Below are 15,572 nucleotides of genomic sequence, written 5' to 3'. Positions count from 1 at the left end.
GTCCTTGGTTCAGGAGAGCAAGGATAGCACCTCTTTTTCTTTCTCTACAGTAACTGGCACAGTACCTAACTCCTTCATTCCCTGGCATATAATAGGAGCTCAGTCAACACTACTTGTCAGATGTGTGATAATGGGCAAATTATTAGCTCTTTTTGAGCCTCAGGAGTAAATAAATACTAATACACTTGGATAGGTTTGTAAAAGGAGGAAAAGAACTAATACTAGTAAAGCCCTACTCACTGCCTGATACAGTGCAGTTGCTTCTCTTCTCCTTTCACTGCTTGTATATTGCCTCCCCTCCCTACTGCAGTCTGATCTCCCCACACCCCCAGACAAAATTATCCTAGCACAGGATCTTATGCACAGTGATGGTTTCAATTAGTCAGTCATTCAGTGTATCTTTACACATCAAAAATGCACATAAGCTTAGAGTTGAGAGAGAGCAGGTACATTCAGGACACCCCAAGTAATTGATTATGACTGAAGCAGAGATTTTGAGGAGGAAATGATGAGCCTGGATTAGCTCTCAAAGGGCTTTGTAGGTCTTATATGAATTTTGAACTGTATCCCATAAGGCAGAAGATTGCCACTGAACCAAGGAGTGGCAGAAACTTTTTTTGATTTTGTTTTTATTTTTAGAATGGTTTGGGGTTCTGGGGCTTTAGTGTGCTTAAGAATCACCAGGGAAGCGTGTTAAGAAAGAGGGATCCCTTGGGACTTCCTTGGCCGGCCAGTGGTTAAGACACCTCGCTTCCACTGCAGGGGGCACAAGTTTGATCTTTGGTCAGGGAACTGAGATCCCACATGCTGTATGGCACAGCCAAAAATTAAGGGGGGAAAATGCTTAAGAAAGAGGGTTCCCAGAGCCATACTGCCTGAAAATATGCATTTAAACTAGCACCTTAGGGACTTCCCTGGTGGTCTGTCTAGTGGCTAAGACTCCCAGACTTCCACTGCAGGGGGCTTGAATTCAACCTCTGGTCCGGAACGAGATGCTGCATACCCCTAGATGCTGTGGCCAAAAACCAAAACAACAAAAAACGCAGCACCTTAGATGATTCTGATTTACTTAACTATTCAAACGCAGTTGGGACACAACTTAAAACCAAAAGATCAGTGGCCCTGGAGAGATTTGAGTTGAACTTAGGCTTTCACCGCCTGCCCGGAATCAATCTGCTTTTCTTGGCCTGTCCTACATCTAAGGCCTCAAGCCTCCTCTTCACCTTGGAGGACCAGCTGGAAAGCTCAGCAAATGGAATAGACCCCAAAGACTGGACAGGCAAGAATACTGGATGGGTTGCCATTCCCTTCTCCAGTGGATCTTCCCAATCCAAGGTTTGAACTTGGGTCTCGTGCACTGCAGGCAGATGCTTTACTGCGTGAGCCACCAGGGAAGCAAAGATTGGACAGAGGCTGAAAAGAAGTAGGTAGGTAGAATAGGCAAGAAGTAGGTAGATTTGACAGGTATTTGAAAGGGGGAATAGACAAGACTTGGGGATTGACTGTATGGGAAGTGTGTGAAGGGGTCAAGGATGCCCCCTGGCTTTTTGGCTTAAAGCAATGTTATGGTTGTAATGGCGTATCATACAGTGACCTGAGAACTTGAAAGACAGAAGCTGGTCTGAAAAGTAAATTGAGGAATTTTAGTTGAGACTGGGTGAGTTAGAGGTGCCTCTAGACTAGAGATCTCTTCAAGAAAATTAGAGATACCAAGGGAATATCTCATGCAAAGATGGGCTCAATAAAGAACAGAAATGGTATGGACCTAACAGAAGCAGAAGATATTAAGAAGAGACGGCAAGAATACACAGAAGAACTGTACAAAAAAGATCTTCACGACCCAGATAATCACGATGGTGTGATCACTCACCTAGAACCAGACATCCTGGAATGTGAAGTCAAGTGCGCCTTAGAAAGCATCACTACAAACAAAGCTAGTGGAGGTGATGGAATTCCAGTTGAGCTCTTTCAAATCCTGAAAGATGATGCTGTGAAAGTGCTGCACTCAATATGCCAGCAAATTTGGAAATCTCAGCAGTGGCCACAGGACTGGAAAAGGTCAGTTTTTATTCCAATCCCAAAGAAAGGCAATGCCAAAGAATGCTCAAACTACCGCACAGTTGCACTCATCTCACACTCTAGTAATGCTCAAAATTCTCCAAGCCACGCTTCAGCAATATGTGAACCGTGAACTTCCTGATGTTCAAGTTGGTTTTAGAAAAGGCAGAGGAACCAGAGATCAAATTGTCAACATCCGCTGGATCATGGAAAAAGCAAGAGAGTTCCAGAAAAACATCTATTTCCGCTTTATTGACTATGCCAAAGCCTTTGACTGTGTGGATCACAATAAACTGTGGAACATTCTGAAAGAGATGGGAATACCAGACCACCTGACCTGCCTCTTGAGAAATTTGTATGCAGGTCAGGAAGCAAGAGTTAGAACTGGACATGGAACAGACTGGTTCCAAACAGTAAAAGGAGTACGTCAAGGCTGTATATTGTCACCCTGCTTGTTTAACTTCTATGCAGAGTACATCATGAGAAACGCTGGACTGGAAGAAACACAAGCTGGAATCAAGATTGCCGGGAGAAATATCACTAACCTCAGACATGCAGATGACACCACCCTTATGGCAGAAAGTGAAGACGAACTCAATAGCCTCTTGGTCAAAGTGAAAGTGGAGAGTGAAAAAGTTGGCTTAAAGCTCAACATTCAGAAAACGAAGATCATGACATCCGGTCCCATCACTTCATGGGAAATAGATGGAGAAACAGTGGAAACAGTATCAGACTTTACTTTTTGGGGCTCCAAAATCACTGCAGATGGTGACTGCAGCCATGAAATTAAAAGACGCTTACTCCTTGGAAGGAAAGTTATGACCAACCTAGATAGCATATTGAAAAGCAGAGACATTACTCTGCCAACAAAGGTTCATCTAGTTAAGGCTATGGTTTTTCCTGTGGTCATGTATGGATGTGAGAGTTGGAGTGTGAAGAAGGCTGAGTGCCAAAGAATTGATGCTTTTGAACTGTGGTGTTGGAGTAGACTCTTGAGAGTCCCTTGGACTGCAAGGAGATCCAACCAGTCCATTCTGAAGGAGATCAGCCCTGGGATTTCTTTGGAAGGACTGATGCTAAAGCTGAAACTCCAGTACTTTGGCTACCTCATGCGAAGAGTGGACTCATTGGAAAAGACTCTGATGCTGGGAGGGATTGGGGGCAGGAGGAGAAGGGGACGACAGAGGATGAGATGGCTGGATGGCATCACTGACTTGATGGACTTGAGTCTGGGTGAACTCCAGGAGTTGGTGATGGACAGGGAGGCCTGGCGTGCTGCGATTCACGGGGTTGCAAAGAGTCCGACACGACTGCGTGACTGAACTGAACTGAACTGGACATTCAAGTGGAGATGTTCAGAAGTCAGTTGGATTTATAGGCTGGAAGTTTGGAGAAAGATTTGGATTAGAATCTAGAGTTGGGAATCATTAGCAAATAGATTGTAATAGAAGTGGTATGAAATCATCCCAGAAGAGTTAACAGAATGGGGAAAGGAATGGGTTCAGAACAAAATCCAAGGAACATTTAAGGGAAGGGCTGAGAAAGAAAAAAAAAAGTGCAAAGGGATCAAGGCCAGGCCAGAGTCACAACCCAAAGTCACAGGGAGGGAGTTCAAAGAGTGAGGAACCGGGAAGCATCCTGGATTCAGCAGGAAAGTCGTTGGTGACCTTGGAGAGAGCAGTTTCGGTGGAGCCATGGGGACAGCACCAGATTGCAGTGGATTGAGGAGTGAGTGGGAGGTGAGGGAGTGGAGACAGCTGGCATGGACATTTTTTTCAAGATGTTGGGCCAAGAACAGACAGAGATACAGTGTTAACTTTAGATGGAACTAGAAATGAAAATCTTTTTCTACGCTAACCAGGGAGTGGAGGAAAATACAGGACAAAAGAAATAATCAATAAACCCTATGGAGAGAAGCAGGGCACAGATGTCAGGGTTGTTCTTAAGATGCGAAGGACCTACTTCCATTTGTGAAACTGACGGACAAAATGACCGACTGATTTGGAAGATAGATATCTGGTACTTTTCTTTGATAGATGTTGTTTATCCTCTGGGAAGTTGGGAGCCAGGCCATGAGTAAGGAGTTTGTAGGCTGAACCTTTTTTCCTCAGCTAGTCAAAGTAGGAGGTTTCCAGCAGGACAGAAGTAGTCAAAGCACTAAAGCACGAGCCTAGTGGGAAGTGGGCTGAGGCTGAAGCTTTAAAATTCGAGGGATGAGAGGCTGACTGAGAGGAAGTGTGATGTTCCTCTCATCCAGAGGAAAGCGGCATTTGGGCCACAAAATGAGAGGTTCTTTTCCCCGAACCTCGTGCTGGGGCTTTGATTTTGGGTCCCTCTGCCTCGTCTAGTCAATTTGCCTTCCCCAGTTTGTCTCTCACGTCTAGGCCTCGAGCCTCCTTGTCCCCACCGAGGACCAGCTGGAAGCCATTTTGATTAAGCTCCACCACAGAAGGAGGACAATACAGCCCCGCCCAGAGTCAGGCGCGCCCCCGCGGCGGGCCGCGTGCGCGTGTCCGCGCCTCTTCCCGCCGGCCTGGCGGGCGCCGGGGCCAGGCCGGGGCGGCGCGGGGCGGGGGTTGGGGGTGGTTATGTAAGCGTTGCGCGCTCCCGCGAGGCAGCAACCAATGAGGAGCCTCGGTGACTCGGGCTCGCGCACGCAGGGTGGGGGGAGGGAGCGCACGACGTGCGCGCGCCCTCTCCCTCCTCCACCGCTGCCGCCTCCTTCTTCTGCCGCTCCTGGTGCTGCTTGTGTGCTCGTTCCGTGCGGACCTGGTACCTCTTTTGTGAAGCGGCAGCTGAGGAGACTCCGGCGCTCGCCATGGCGGACGAAAAGCCCAAGGTGAGCTCGGCGCCGGCCTCCGCGCCTCGCCGTGCGGCCGGGGTCACGGCGCGGGCCGGGGTCCGGCCTGAGCCCGCCGCGGGCTCCCCGCGCCTTCCCGGGCCCCCCACGGGGCGGCCGCGGCTCAGGCCCCGGCGCTCCGCGCCATTTTCCTCCCTCCCCTCTTCCTCCCGCCCGCGCGGGAGGAGGCCCCGCCGCCCTCCCCCGCCCCCGGCCGCCTCGGAGTGCGCGCCGGGCGCGAGTTGGGCGGGCGAATCGCGGACACCCGCGGGCCCACCGGCCGCGAGCGGGGCTTCTCGGGCCCGGTTGGCCGGGCGCGCGTAACGAGGGGCGTTAGGGCGCGCGGTGTCCCCACCCTCGGCGGACCCCGCGCCGGGGCGGGTGTTGCCGCCTCTGCGGTGGCGAGGAGTTCCCTCGGCCCAGGGCTTCCCTGCTCGGGGGTGGGGGCCGCAAGCATTTGGGGACCCCTGCCCCTGGCCGCACTGGCCGGCTGAGGGCTCGGGGTGAATCAATGGGCTGCCGATGGGCTGGAAGCCGGATGCCTGTCGGGCCGTCTTCAGGGGCAGGGGTTGGGGGATTCCCGGGGAGTATTTCCCACATTTTTTGTCAGAATGGGCAGGGGCTTTTCCCTGGGTGCCAAGTAACCCTTAGCTTGCCGAGACCATGTGGTTTGGAGAAGTTGGAGGCAAATGTACGAGCAGAGAGACTTTGCAGGGCTTAACTTTTTTAACGTGAGTTTTGAGGCACCAGGCTTTTCCCTGGAGGACTGGGGCGCACACTTCTTCCTGGCACACGGGACTTTTCTTTTGGTTTGTTTTGTGACCCCCACCTCCCGCCATCCCCTTCCCTTCTGAAGTGGTTTAGGGACTACAGAATTCTTTCTGCACTTGATTTTGGTGAACTTCAGATTTTGTCGAAATCTACAAGGAAGACTCGGAATAAAACTGTGCATTTGACTCATGACAACAGAGGGGAGTGGAGAAAAAGCTCTTAACTAAAAATAAACAAAAATGAAGCTGCTCATAGAGGCGAACAATAATAGTGGTTCTGAGTTATTACTGTTGCTTCCGAGAGAATCAAAGGATATTCCTCAGTTAGGTGTGTGTTTGTTTGTTTAATGTAGTCTGAGATTTGTTGGTGAAGTTAATTTGCTAACTTTTAACGAGATTTGTGATGAGTTTTGAATTGCAAGCTCTAGATTTTTGTTTCTTGTATTGTGTACTCAAAGCACTTTAAAAGGAGAAAGGATGCTTGTTTTTAATCGTTTTAGAGCAAAGATATATTTTGGGAGATGTCATTTTTTAAAACTCAGAATCAAAAGGGCATTGCAGTAAATTGAAGAGGGTACATCTTTAAAAATCGATCGTTGATACTGATAGTATTGGAGGTAGGCTGCTTTTCTGTTTCTGCGACAGCTATTTAATATTGTTGCTTCAGGATTTCTCATCTTTCAGATTGATTTCAGCAGCTGAAAACAGCTGTATGCTCTGTTGTCATACAGAATGAGAAACCTGTTGATTTCTAAAGTGACTTGGGCTGTTGCTTTAAAAGGTGTTTGTCTTTCACATTTTCCAAATTATACTTAAATTTTTTTTTTTCTTCAACAGGAAGGAGTCAAGACTGAGAACAACGATCATATTAATTTGAAGGTGGCGGGGCAGGATGGTTCTGTGGTGCAGTTTAAGATTAAGAGGCATACACCACTTAGTAAACTAATGAAAGCCTATTGTGAACGACAGGTGAGGAGCTGACATGTGTACTTCCTCTGAATAAAACAGATTTTAAAAAACACGAACATTTTCTTGAGAAATAGAAACCAGCATAATATGACAATAGATTGTTTTTGGTAGAATATATATATACACTTACATACTTGACATGTCAGAGTTTTATCATACACTTGCTTTGTTGATTTTTCATGAAACCCCTTAAGATGGTTAATATACATGATTCTGGTTCTGTGCCATAATGCATTCTTGTCAGGCTCTTTTTTGACAATTTAAAATTTGTCTTGTGTTGAAACAGTTTATTTCGAGTATTTTAACCAACTTGGAAATAAAACTAAATGTACGTTTAAGGACATTGCAAGTTTTCTGAAGCATGTAAAATTGTAATATTTTCTTTTTACACTAATAGTAGAGGTCAGGCGTAAACACTGCTATATTAAAGACATTTGAATTTTACTCAGAAAATAGTAAATTTTTTACATCAAGAAGAGGAAGTAGAAATCAACAGATGCTAGGAGGTAAACGTAAGCTTTAAGACAAAGAAGCTTCCTTTTGTGATGTTGAGTCTATAATACTACAAGGCAACTTTAAAGTTGACTTTTGCAAGTATAGCAGAAACTAGTAGATCAGTTAATCCAACAATAAGTATTTTTCTTACTTTACCCTGGGTGAATAACATATAAAAGTTTGGAAAATTATTCTGTTAGATTAAAACAATTTATCTACATTGCACATTGACCTCCTAAAAATGGGTTCAAAATAAAGTTAGAATCTACAAGTTTCGAGGGGTGCCTCTACAAGTTGGGAGATTGAATTCGAATTGATACTTGGGTCTCCTTTATGACATTGAAAGGCTTCTTAAAGAAACCGAAGACTTCAAGTTTGAATATTTTATGCCTAATTTACTTATATAATAATACTGTGATTATGATTTTTTATATAGGTAAGCTTTTTCATAATTCTTTACAAAGATACGCCCTTCAGTGTACTTTTATTTGAAGCATTTTGGTTAAATCCTGTAACAGTAAATACATACTTATTAATTATGCTAAAGAATACAGTATTTCAGCAATAATACCCCTTCAGGTTACAGGGGAATTTTAAAAGGTGGAACTTTTATGTAGCACAACCTTATACAAAATAGAAACTCATGCTTAGATTTGGTAACTTTTAACAAAATCCTCTGCGTATCATGCCTAACTCTTCTCTGATTACTATTAAATTTTAGCTTTCATTTAAAACTGGACTGAAAATTTTTGAACTTAGAGAAAGATACATTGAATACCCATGAGTCTACCCCTAGATTAAGTTTACGTATTTTTTTTTTGCAAGATGCATATAAACTGGGGCATTATACTGTGTCCCAGAAAAAGTAAAGCGCATCCTCTGTATTCCAGATTTTCCTTTTATAGGGAATTGTAATATAAGGTCAGTTAGTGGGTCAATCAAGGATTTTTTAGTTTTCCTTCTGTGTTAAAATAAATCTGTACTGCCCAGATTAAAGTTTTCTTTGATTTTTCTCAGTTATTAGGCATAAGATGGGGTATTGAGGCCATTCTTTCTTTGCACTAGAGGAAAAAACATTGGCAATCCATAAAGAATATAATTCTACTGTATATCCGTTGGAATGCAAATAGGATTTGAAGATAGTATCCAGGAAGAATTTGGAAAGATGTTTATTCCCATTTTCCTCTTAAATGGGGGAAACCTCAAAGGTTTGAGTGACAGAAGGTCCCTGTTTACTTTGCAAGTGATTTCTCTGGTTCTAAGGAAGAGGACTGAGTCCCTGCTTTTTAAGTGTGGTACATGTTATTTCAAAAAAAACTCAGTATTTATCCCATCTAATTTGCAGAGCTTAAGTTTTTTGGCAGGTGAGGAAGAAGACCAAGAATTTCCTATCAAGGTTTTAATTGAATGCTCATATTTACTTTCTTATGCACTCATTTGGCATTGGATCTCTGGAGGAGTCCAAGTGAATGCCTAGTAGGCATCTCAGACTAAACATGCAAAAGAGGACCCTTGATTCTTCTGTAGTGTCCCCACTCAGTAAATAGCATCATTTTACATCTAGTTGCCGAAACCTTAGGATCTTCATTGATGATGTAACATAACTCAAAATCCATCACCCAATTGTGTTCTCTGTCTAAACTTGGCCTGGTACAGTAGCCACAAGCCGTATGTGACCGATTACCACTTGAGATGTGGCTAGTCCAAATTGAGATGTGCTGCAAAGTGTAAAATAAATGCCAGATTTTGGAGACTCGGCATGACAGAAGGTTCAGTTGTTAAAATGTTGATTGTATGTCGAAGTGATAGTATTTTAATTATGCTGAGTTAAAACATTTTTATAAAGCTTTTACTTACTTGTAACTTTCTAGTGTGGCAGCTAGAAAACTTAAAATTACATGTATGGCTCACACTGTATTTCTATTTGATAGTGCTGAGCTCTCAATCATTTTTAGTCTACGCTTGATTACTACCTCAGGGACTTCTCTGATTTCAAGTGCCCTTGTTCACTCAGTTCTCTTTTTTGTTTGTTTTGATGTTTTTTTCATTGATTATTGTATTTACCTGTCTTTGCACTAAAATGTAAGCTCCATGAGCATAGGGCTGTTTTGTTCACTGTTTGTCTAGATAGATCCTGGACCAATACTGGCTTACAGAATGTCTTCAAATGTTTATAAAATGATAGAGATTCAGACTAGTATCTCTAGAGGTTGGTTTCTAAATAAGTTTTTCATTCACATGTAGAATTAGTTTGCCCACTTTATATCAGCCACAGGTCCTTCAGCTAAATGACTGAGAGCATAGTATTCCATTTTAGTATAAATTTACCCCAACCCTAGTTGTTTTCTAGGGTGTCAAATGGTTTCAGAGAGCCCAGAATAATTGGTTTAGTCCAGTTCATTTTTGTGAAATGAAGAAGTGGGAACATGTAGAGATAGCCTCACACAGCTCTTCTGGGGCACAATTAAAGCTCAATGTTGAGATTTATACATAAGAGAAAACCAAGTACTGGTTTAGTATAAATTCATTGTTTAATTTTACATAGTTTATGGAATCTTAAAAGCCAATTTCCTGAATTTTGGACTTTTGATCTCAAGCAAAATAAAAGAGCTTTTATTGATAAGGAAAAGCATAAAAAGGTGGCAATAAAGGAGTACAATTTGCTTGTGTTCTCCTGGCCCTGCCTTTCCCCTCCCCCCTCCTTAATTTGAGTGGTCACACCGTTGACCTTATGTCCTTATCAGTCGATGTAGTGAGGGAAGAACACAGCATATAAAAGGTGCTTAGTGTTTTGTTGAAGCAATCGTCTCCAATCTAGTGTTTGTAAATATGTAATAATAGTAATGGCTTGGCATTGGATTCTTGGTTGCTTTGTGTAATCACAAACTAAATTTGAAAGTCATGAGGAATGAATTAGGTTATGGCTGTCACCTACCTAGTGGGGGATTGCTTGTGTTCCTCTACCTAGTGGGGGATTGCTTGTGTTCCTCAAGACAAGGGCTAGTCTGGAAGTGGGTGGTATGTGTCAAGACTAGAGTTTTAAAGGAAGCAGTATGTTACATGTAGTTTTAAAGACCAATTCAGTGAATCCTTGTTGAATAAGTGAATACAGATGTTAACCGAGTGTTTGTAGAATACTTGATCTCAATATTTTTAGTCCTAGGAACTCAGTTTAATTTTCTCTTAAATACTAAAGCAAAGAGTTTGTGTAACAAGAGTTATAGTTTATAATTTGTGCATGATACAGGAATGATTTTGTGTAAGACACTTCCAAGAAAGCTGTTTTTCTAGTTAATATATTCACAGCATACCTCCAAAGATACTTTATTTTCTATCTTGTTCTCATGTGGCTGCAGTTACCAACAGCTTCACTGTTTTGCTCCTTTCCCACCCCTGTGACAGGTAGGTAATTCTTGAATAAGTTAAACATTGGAGTCCCCTTTGCAGAAAGTTGCATGTTTCGGCTCATTTATCTCCTTAAATGCACATAAAAATTTCTTGAAGTTAAACTCTAGTAATAGAATTTATTAGTTAAGCTCTAGTAATAGAATGAAAAACACTAGAGTTTAGAGAAAGTAAAAATCACCCCAAATCACTTAACCAGTATGGAAATCTTAACATAATCCTAACTGTTTCTTTGCATTCTTATTGCGTTTAAACGCTTTGTCCAGGGTTTGTCAATGAGGCAGATCAGATTCCGATTTGACGGGCAGCCAATCAATGAAACAGACACACCTGCACAGGTAAAAATCTCTTTGTGCTAACTTGAGAACAAATGTGTCCATAATTTTCTGAGCAGCTTTGTTAACTTGTGAACTTCTAGTCATTGGAGTATAGTTCTTTACCAGAGTTCAAAGCTACGTAAAATACGGCCAAAGGGGAATAAAAAGAAAAAACAGGAATAAATTCACGAAGTGTCAATGGTTTTTTAATATCTACTTATCACTTAGTAAAGCTAGTAGGTCATTTTATTTTAATCAAAGTTTTCCTCTTGCAAGCATCATTTGGAAGAAAATAATTAAAATTCCTGTCTGTTACTTCAGATTGTTGTTTTCCTTCTGTTTTCATTGCTGCAACTCTAAATCATACTCAGGGTTTCTCACAAGTGATTGATTGGCTATTGTAGCCATTTTAGCTCCTCCTGAAGTCTTGATTACATATATTTCTGAACTGAAGGGAATCTAGTGGTTGTAACTGCAAGTCTCTTGATAGCTTATGTTTCATAAGGCTGTTGATAGTAGGTCTGTTCCCAAACCCTTAGTTGTTTGATCCCTTCATCTCTACATATAACCTCAATTAATCTGTCAGTTTGTAAGGAATCGACTGGGCTACCTTCTGTAGCAGACATTTTTTGTCTTTGTTTCTTTTTACCTTCTGAAATTCAATTTAAGACTTCCAGTTTCGGGGGGGGGGGAATTGACAGCAGAAATTTAAATTGGACCCCTTGTACTTTTGAATTTATCACCCCCATAAAAAGTAGGAAGTTATAAATATGAGTGAAACAGAACATCCAGATTTTGTTTTTGTTGATAATCTTCAAAAATTTCACATGTCTATTTTCTGTTGGTGAGTCTCTAAGAAGCAATTATAGTGTGTAGCCACAAGGAGGAGCTGAATTCTCTTGAATGAGAGAAAAAGCTCTCCTGTATCCTTCAAAAGCATTTAAACTTTCACTATAAAATTTAAAAACATTTCAGTAGTTTCATTTTAGTAGATAGGCTGAAGACCAGTTTTGATGGTTTTAAAAGAATTAAACCATTATGCTGGGCTCTGATAATGTATTTTCTGTTTTTTGAAACTCACCCACCACCAAAAAGTTCTGGAACTTGTCTGTTATGCTAACTGCAAATAATTAAACCTAGGGAAGGTTTGTTCACAGCTGCATTTATAAAATCTTCAAATTGAATTTGGAATTGACCATTTTAGTATTTGGAATTGAATTTGTTTTAGAATAAAACGGACTCATTTTAGAATTGTTCTTCCAGTATTAAGTAGCAGAGTTGTATAAATTAGAACATCTTAGCAGCCAGTTTTAACAGCAGTATAATTGTTAATGCACTTAACCATTTTCTTAGATACTTTCTTTGACTCATTGAATTCTTATAACTGAATGATCTCCATTTTACAAATAGAGAATTGAGACTTAATATTTTAATACTTTAGCCCTACTTGTACTATGATTCAACTTCATTAGCAACAGTTCCCTTTTGATTTCAACAAGTCTGTTTTTCCCATATGCCTTTCCTTACTTCATAGTGGTAACCACTGTTTTGTATATAGGCAAAGATATATTCCTGTTGTACACACATTTACACAAAATTAAAAATATGTATACAAATGTAATACTATATTGTATGTGATGCCTGGTTTTTAAATTTGTTTTTTAGCCTAATACTATCTCTAAGGGATATTTTCTTTTCTGCATGTGTAAATCTTACTTATTCTTTAATAATAGCTACATGGTGTTTCATGTATGCATGTACCATATTTCTTTGGGTTTTTGATAATTTGGTTATTTCCAGGTTTTTGCTCATCTAAACATTGCCTTGAGAGCCTTCATACACATCACTTTTATTTTAAGTAATGAAAGATGAGATTATTTAACTCATGGTCATACTCATTTTTTAACTTAAAACTCAGTTTTCTATAATGTTAATAAAAAGACCAAGTGAAAAATTATTCAAACCTAAGTCTAATGCTACTTTAAGCTGTGGGACATCGGAAATGACACTGGAAGGGGTAGAACTCATTCAGGATATTTAAGTCTGATAGTTAAAACATTTTAAGAACTGAGTAACCAATAGTGGGTTATTTTTTCTCATTTGTGCTAGTTGGAGATGGAAGATGAAGATACAATTGATGTATTCCAGCAGCAGACAGGAGGTGTCTACTAAAAAGGGAACCTGCTACTTTACTCCAGAATTCTGTTGCTCCAGACCAAGAAGACATTCTCAATTAGAAAACCGCAATTTGGTTCCACCGCATCCTGACTACTACAGTATAGTTTCTCTATTCTTTCATTTTCCCCTTCCCCATTCCTTTATTGTACATAAAGTAACTGGTGTATGTGCACAAGCATATTGCATTTTTTTTTAACTAAATGGCCAATGGTATGTTTTGATCGACATCAAATGGAGATGGGATGGGGAAAAATACTGATTCTGTGAAAATACCCCCTTTTCTCCATTAGTGGCATGCTCATCAGCTCTCTATCTTTATATTCCAGTAAGTTATTTTGCTCTCACTGTTTAACAAAAAAAAGAACAACATAAAAATTCTTGCATACCTTGTTCGATTGGAGAATTTTAATGTTTTTCATTTATCATTGTAAAACCAAGGACAATTTTATAACTTTTTTGTACGTAGCTGTTACATGTAGGGCAATCTGTCTTTAAGTAGGGATAAATTACTCTAAAAGAAATGAATCCTAGATAGTTTTCCCTTCAAGTCAAGCGTCTTGTTGTTTAAATAAACTTCTTGTTTAAAATGAGCTGTTTTCTTTATTCTGAGGAATATTAAATAGAAAGTTGAAGTTTAGAGGAAAACATGACCTGAATAGGCCTGCTAAAAGTAACATTTTAAGGAAGAAATAAAGCTGCTTTGCATTTCTGACAGACTAATGCAAAACAAAGAATAACAAAGTTATATAAATGACTAGCAAGGAATGCTTCAGCCTCCATTCAGAAAGTTTAGTCAGTTCCAAGTACGCAACTTTTACTAGCAAAAAATTGGGTCATAGTGTTGTGGGTTTACTCTGTAAGTATTCTTTTCTGTAACCACTACCTGAAGCAGAGTTGATTAGTACACAAAGCTAGGAAAAAAATTCTGATTTTGCTGACTCTGCTGATGTATCACACTTCACCATTCTAATCTTCATTTTGTCTCATGGTAAATACTCCCTAACCTAAAATAGAGTTTTTGTTCCTTATTTAAGGATCTTAAATGACAGAAAACATTTTTACCTATATATATACATTCTTATAGCAATTAAATATGCAGATCACTATAGTTTTTAAATTCAAATGTATAGGGAAAGAAAACAGAACCAATAAATAGAGTATTGGAGCTGGAAAGATGTAAAGACTAATTCTAACCCTATTTTAAATATGAGAAGGCTGAGGTCCAGAGGATAATTTGTCCCACAATTATTAATAGATGGGTATAGAACTGGGACTAGAGATTAGGTTTTCTGATGACTTAATCGAGTTTTCCAGTAATGGTTCTCAAGAAACAATTCCCACCCTTGCCTAAATGTGGCCTTTTGAATGAAGATTGCATGAACTATCATGCGCTCTATTCTGTTGCAATGTGGTTTGTCTTACATTCCTATAGTGAATGAGCTTTCCAAGAGATAGTGGGTATTGCATAGGTTCCTGACTAAGTTAAATCAACTGAAGTTTTTATTTTCCTGTATGTGTAGTGTGCCAACCTGTTTTTACAATTTATATTGTGAAATAATGTGAGAAGCCTGCCCCAAGAATTCTTAGATCAGGTAAGTACATTTCTTTTGTCCTAGGTACTGTTAAGTAGTGGAATTTTGTTGTCCCCAAAAGTAAAGTTAGGATTGAAATTCAAGCCAGAGAACTTTATTAAGGAAGGATTCTTTTTAACACTTTGAAAATAAGCGAATTGTTGAAAATGCTAAAAGTTAATTGTAGCATTTTAATTTTTTTTGGCTTGGGAGGAGAGGTTCAAGTGATGGGAGTTATACTGCTGTTTTGGTTAACAGGATAGTTTTGCTAAACACCTTCTTGCTGTGCTTGCATATCCCACGTTTGTGTCTCAGAAGTAGCATATAGTATCTAATTGAACCCAGTCTGTATAGAGTCAGTCCTGTCTGACTCTGTGACCCCATGGATTGTAGCCCTTCAGGCTCTATCCATGGGATTTTCCAGGCAAGAATACAGGAGCGGGTTGCCATTGTGTTCCCCAGCCATTTTCCCGACCCAGGGATTGAACCCCAGTCTCTTGTGTCTCCTACATTGGCAGGTGGGTTCTCAACCTCTAGCGCCACCTGGGAAGACTTAATACAAGCTGCTTTTGATCTCAAAAGGTATTAGCAACTTTTCAGAAATAAGAGTATCAAGTTATTTCACTTATTGTTTTTTATGTTTTCATGGAAATTAATTGGGTGATTAGGTTACATTGTATCTAAGGAGGGTGAGGTTGAATGGAACTGGAAGAAGTAAACAGTTCAAGGAGATGCGACTTGAGTCAGTGTGTAATTGTGTAGGGGATTGTGACACAAGGAGGTCTGTAAGATGATGGAATCCCAGGATTTGAGGGAGGCCCTTTGGAAAGTTTTTCCAAGGTCTTTGTGGGGGCTATGAGGGCCAGCTGTGCCACAGAGGGTTATTTTTGAGTTGGAATGATGCTGCTTTTAAATATGACTGACTGGATCATGGTTTTGCATCAGAATCCCCTGGTGAGCTTTTAAAAAA

The 15,572-nt window shown here is 40.6% G+C and overlaps 1 protein-coding gene across 2 annotated transcripts; it reads left to right on the top strand.

The window, feature by feature from the left end:
• Window positions 1-4,716: 4,716 nt before the first annotated feature.
• On the top strand, window positions 4,717-13,618 carry SUMO2 (small ubiquitin like modifier 2). Of its 2 annotated transcripts, XM_086356133.1 has the most exons (4): window positions 4,717-4,897; window positions 6,505-6,636; window positions 10,803-10,874; window positions 12,963-13,618. In XM_086356133.1, exons 1-4 carry the CDS (start codon window positions 4,877-4,879, stop codon window positions 13,023-13,025), a joined length of 288 nt encoding a protein of 95 aa, XP_086212259.1. In that variant the 5' UTR covers window positions 4,717-4,876; the 3' UTR covers window positions 13,026-13,618. The 2 variants fall into 2 exon arrangements, with proteins under 2 accessions (XP_086212259.1, XP_086212260.1); XM_086356134.1 differs by lacking the exon at window positions 10,803-10,874.
• The last annotated feature ends 1,954 nt before the right edge of the window (window positions 13,619-15,572 follow it).

This window comes from Bos grunniens, chromosome 19, assembly GCF_055505025.1.
Source record: "Bos grunniens cultivar Pamir isolate PY7600 chromosome 19, Bosgru_T2T1.0, whole genome shotgun sequence".
Taxonomy (NCBI): domain Eukaryota; kingdom Metazoa; phylum Chordata; class Mammalia; order Artiodactyla; family Bovidae; genus Bos; species Bos grunniens.
Note: the sequence above shows the minus strand (reverse complement) of the source record. Positions and strands in the feature narration are given on the sequence as shown.

What these genes read in the sequence shown, in the direction of transcription:
- SUMO2 (XM_086356133.1), top strand. Translation starts at nt 4,877, where the DNA reads ATGGCGGACGAAAAGCCCAAG. An exon ending in AAGCCTATTGTGAACGACAG is followed by an intron (nt 6,637 to 10,802) that starts GTGAGGAGCTGA and finishes CGCTTTGTCCAG; the next exon opens with GGTTTGTCAATGAGGCAGAT. An exon ending in AAACAGACACACCTGCACAG is followed by an intron (nt 10,875 to 12,962) that starts GTAAAAATCTCT and finishes CATTTGTGCTAG; the next exon opens with TTGGAGATGGAAGATGAAGA.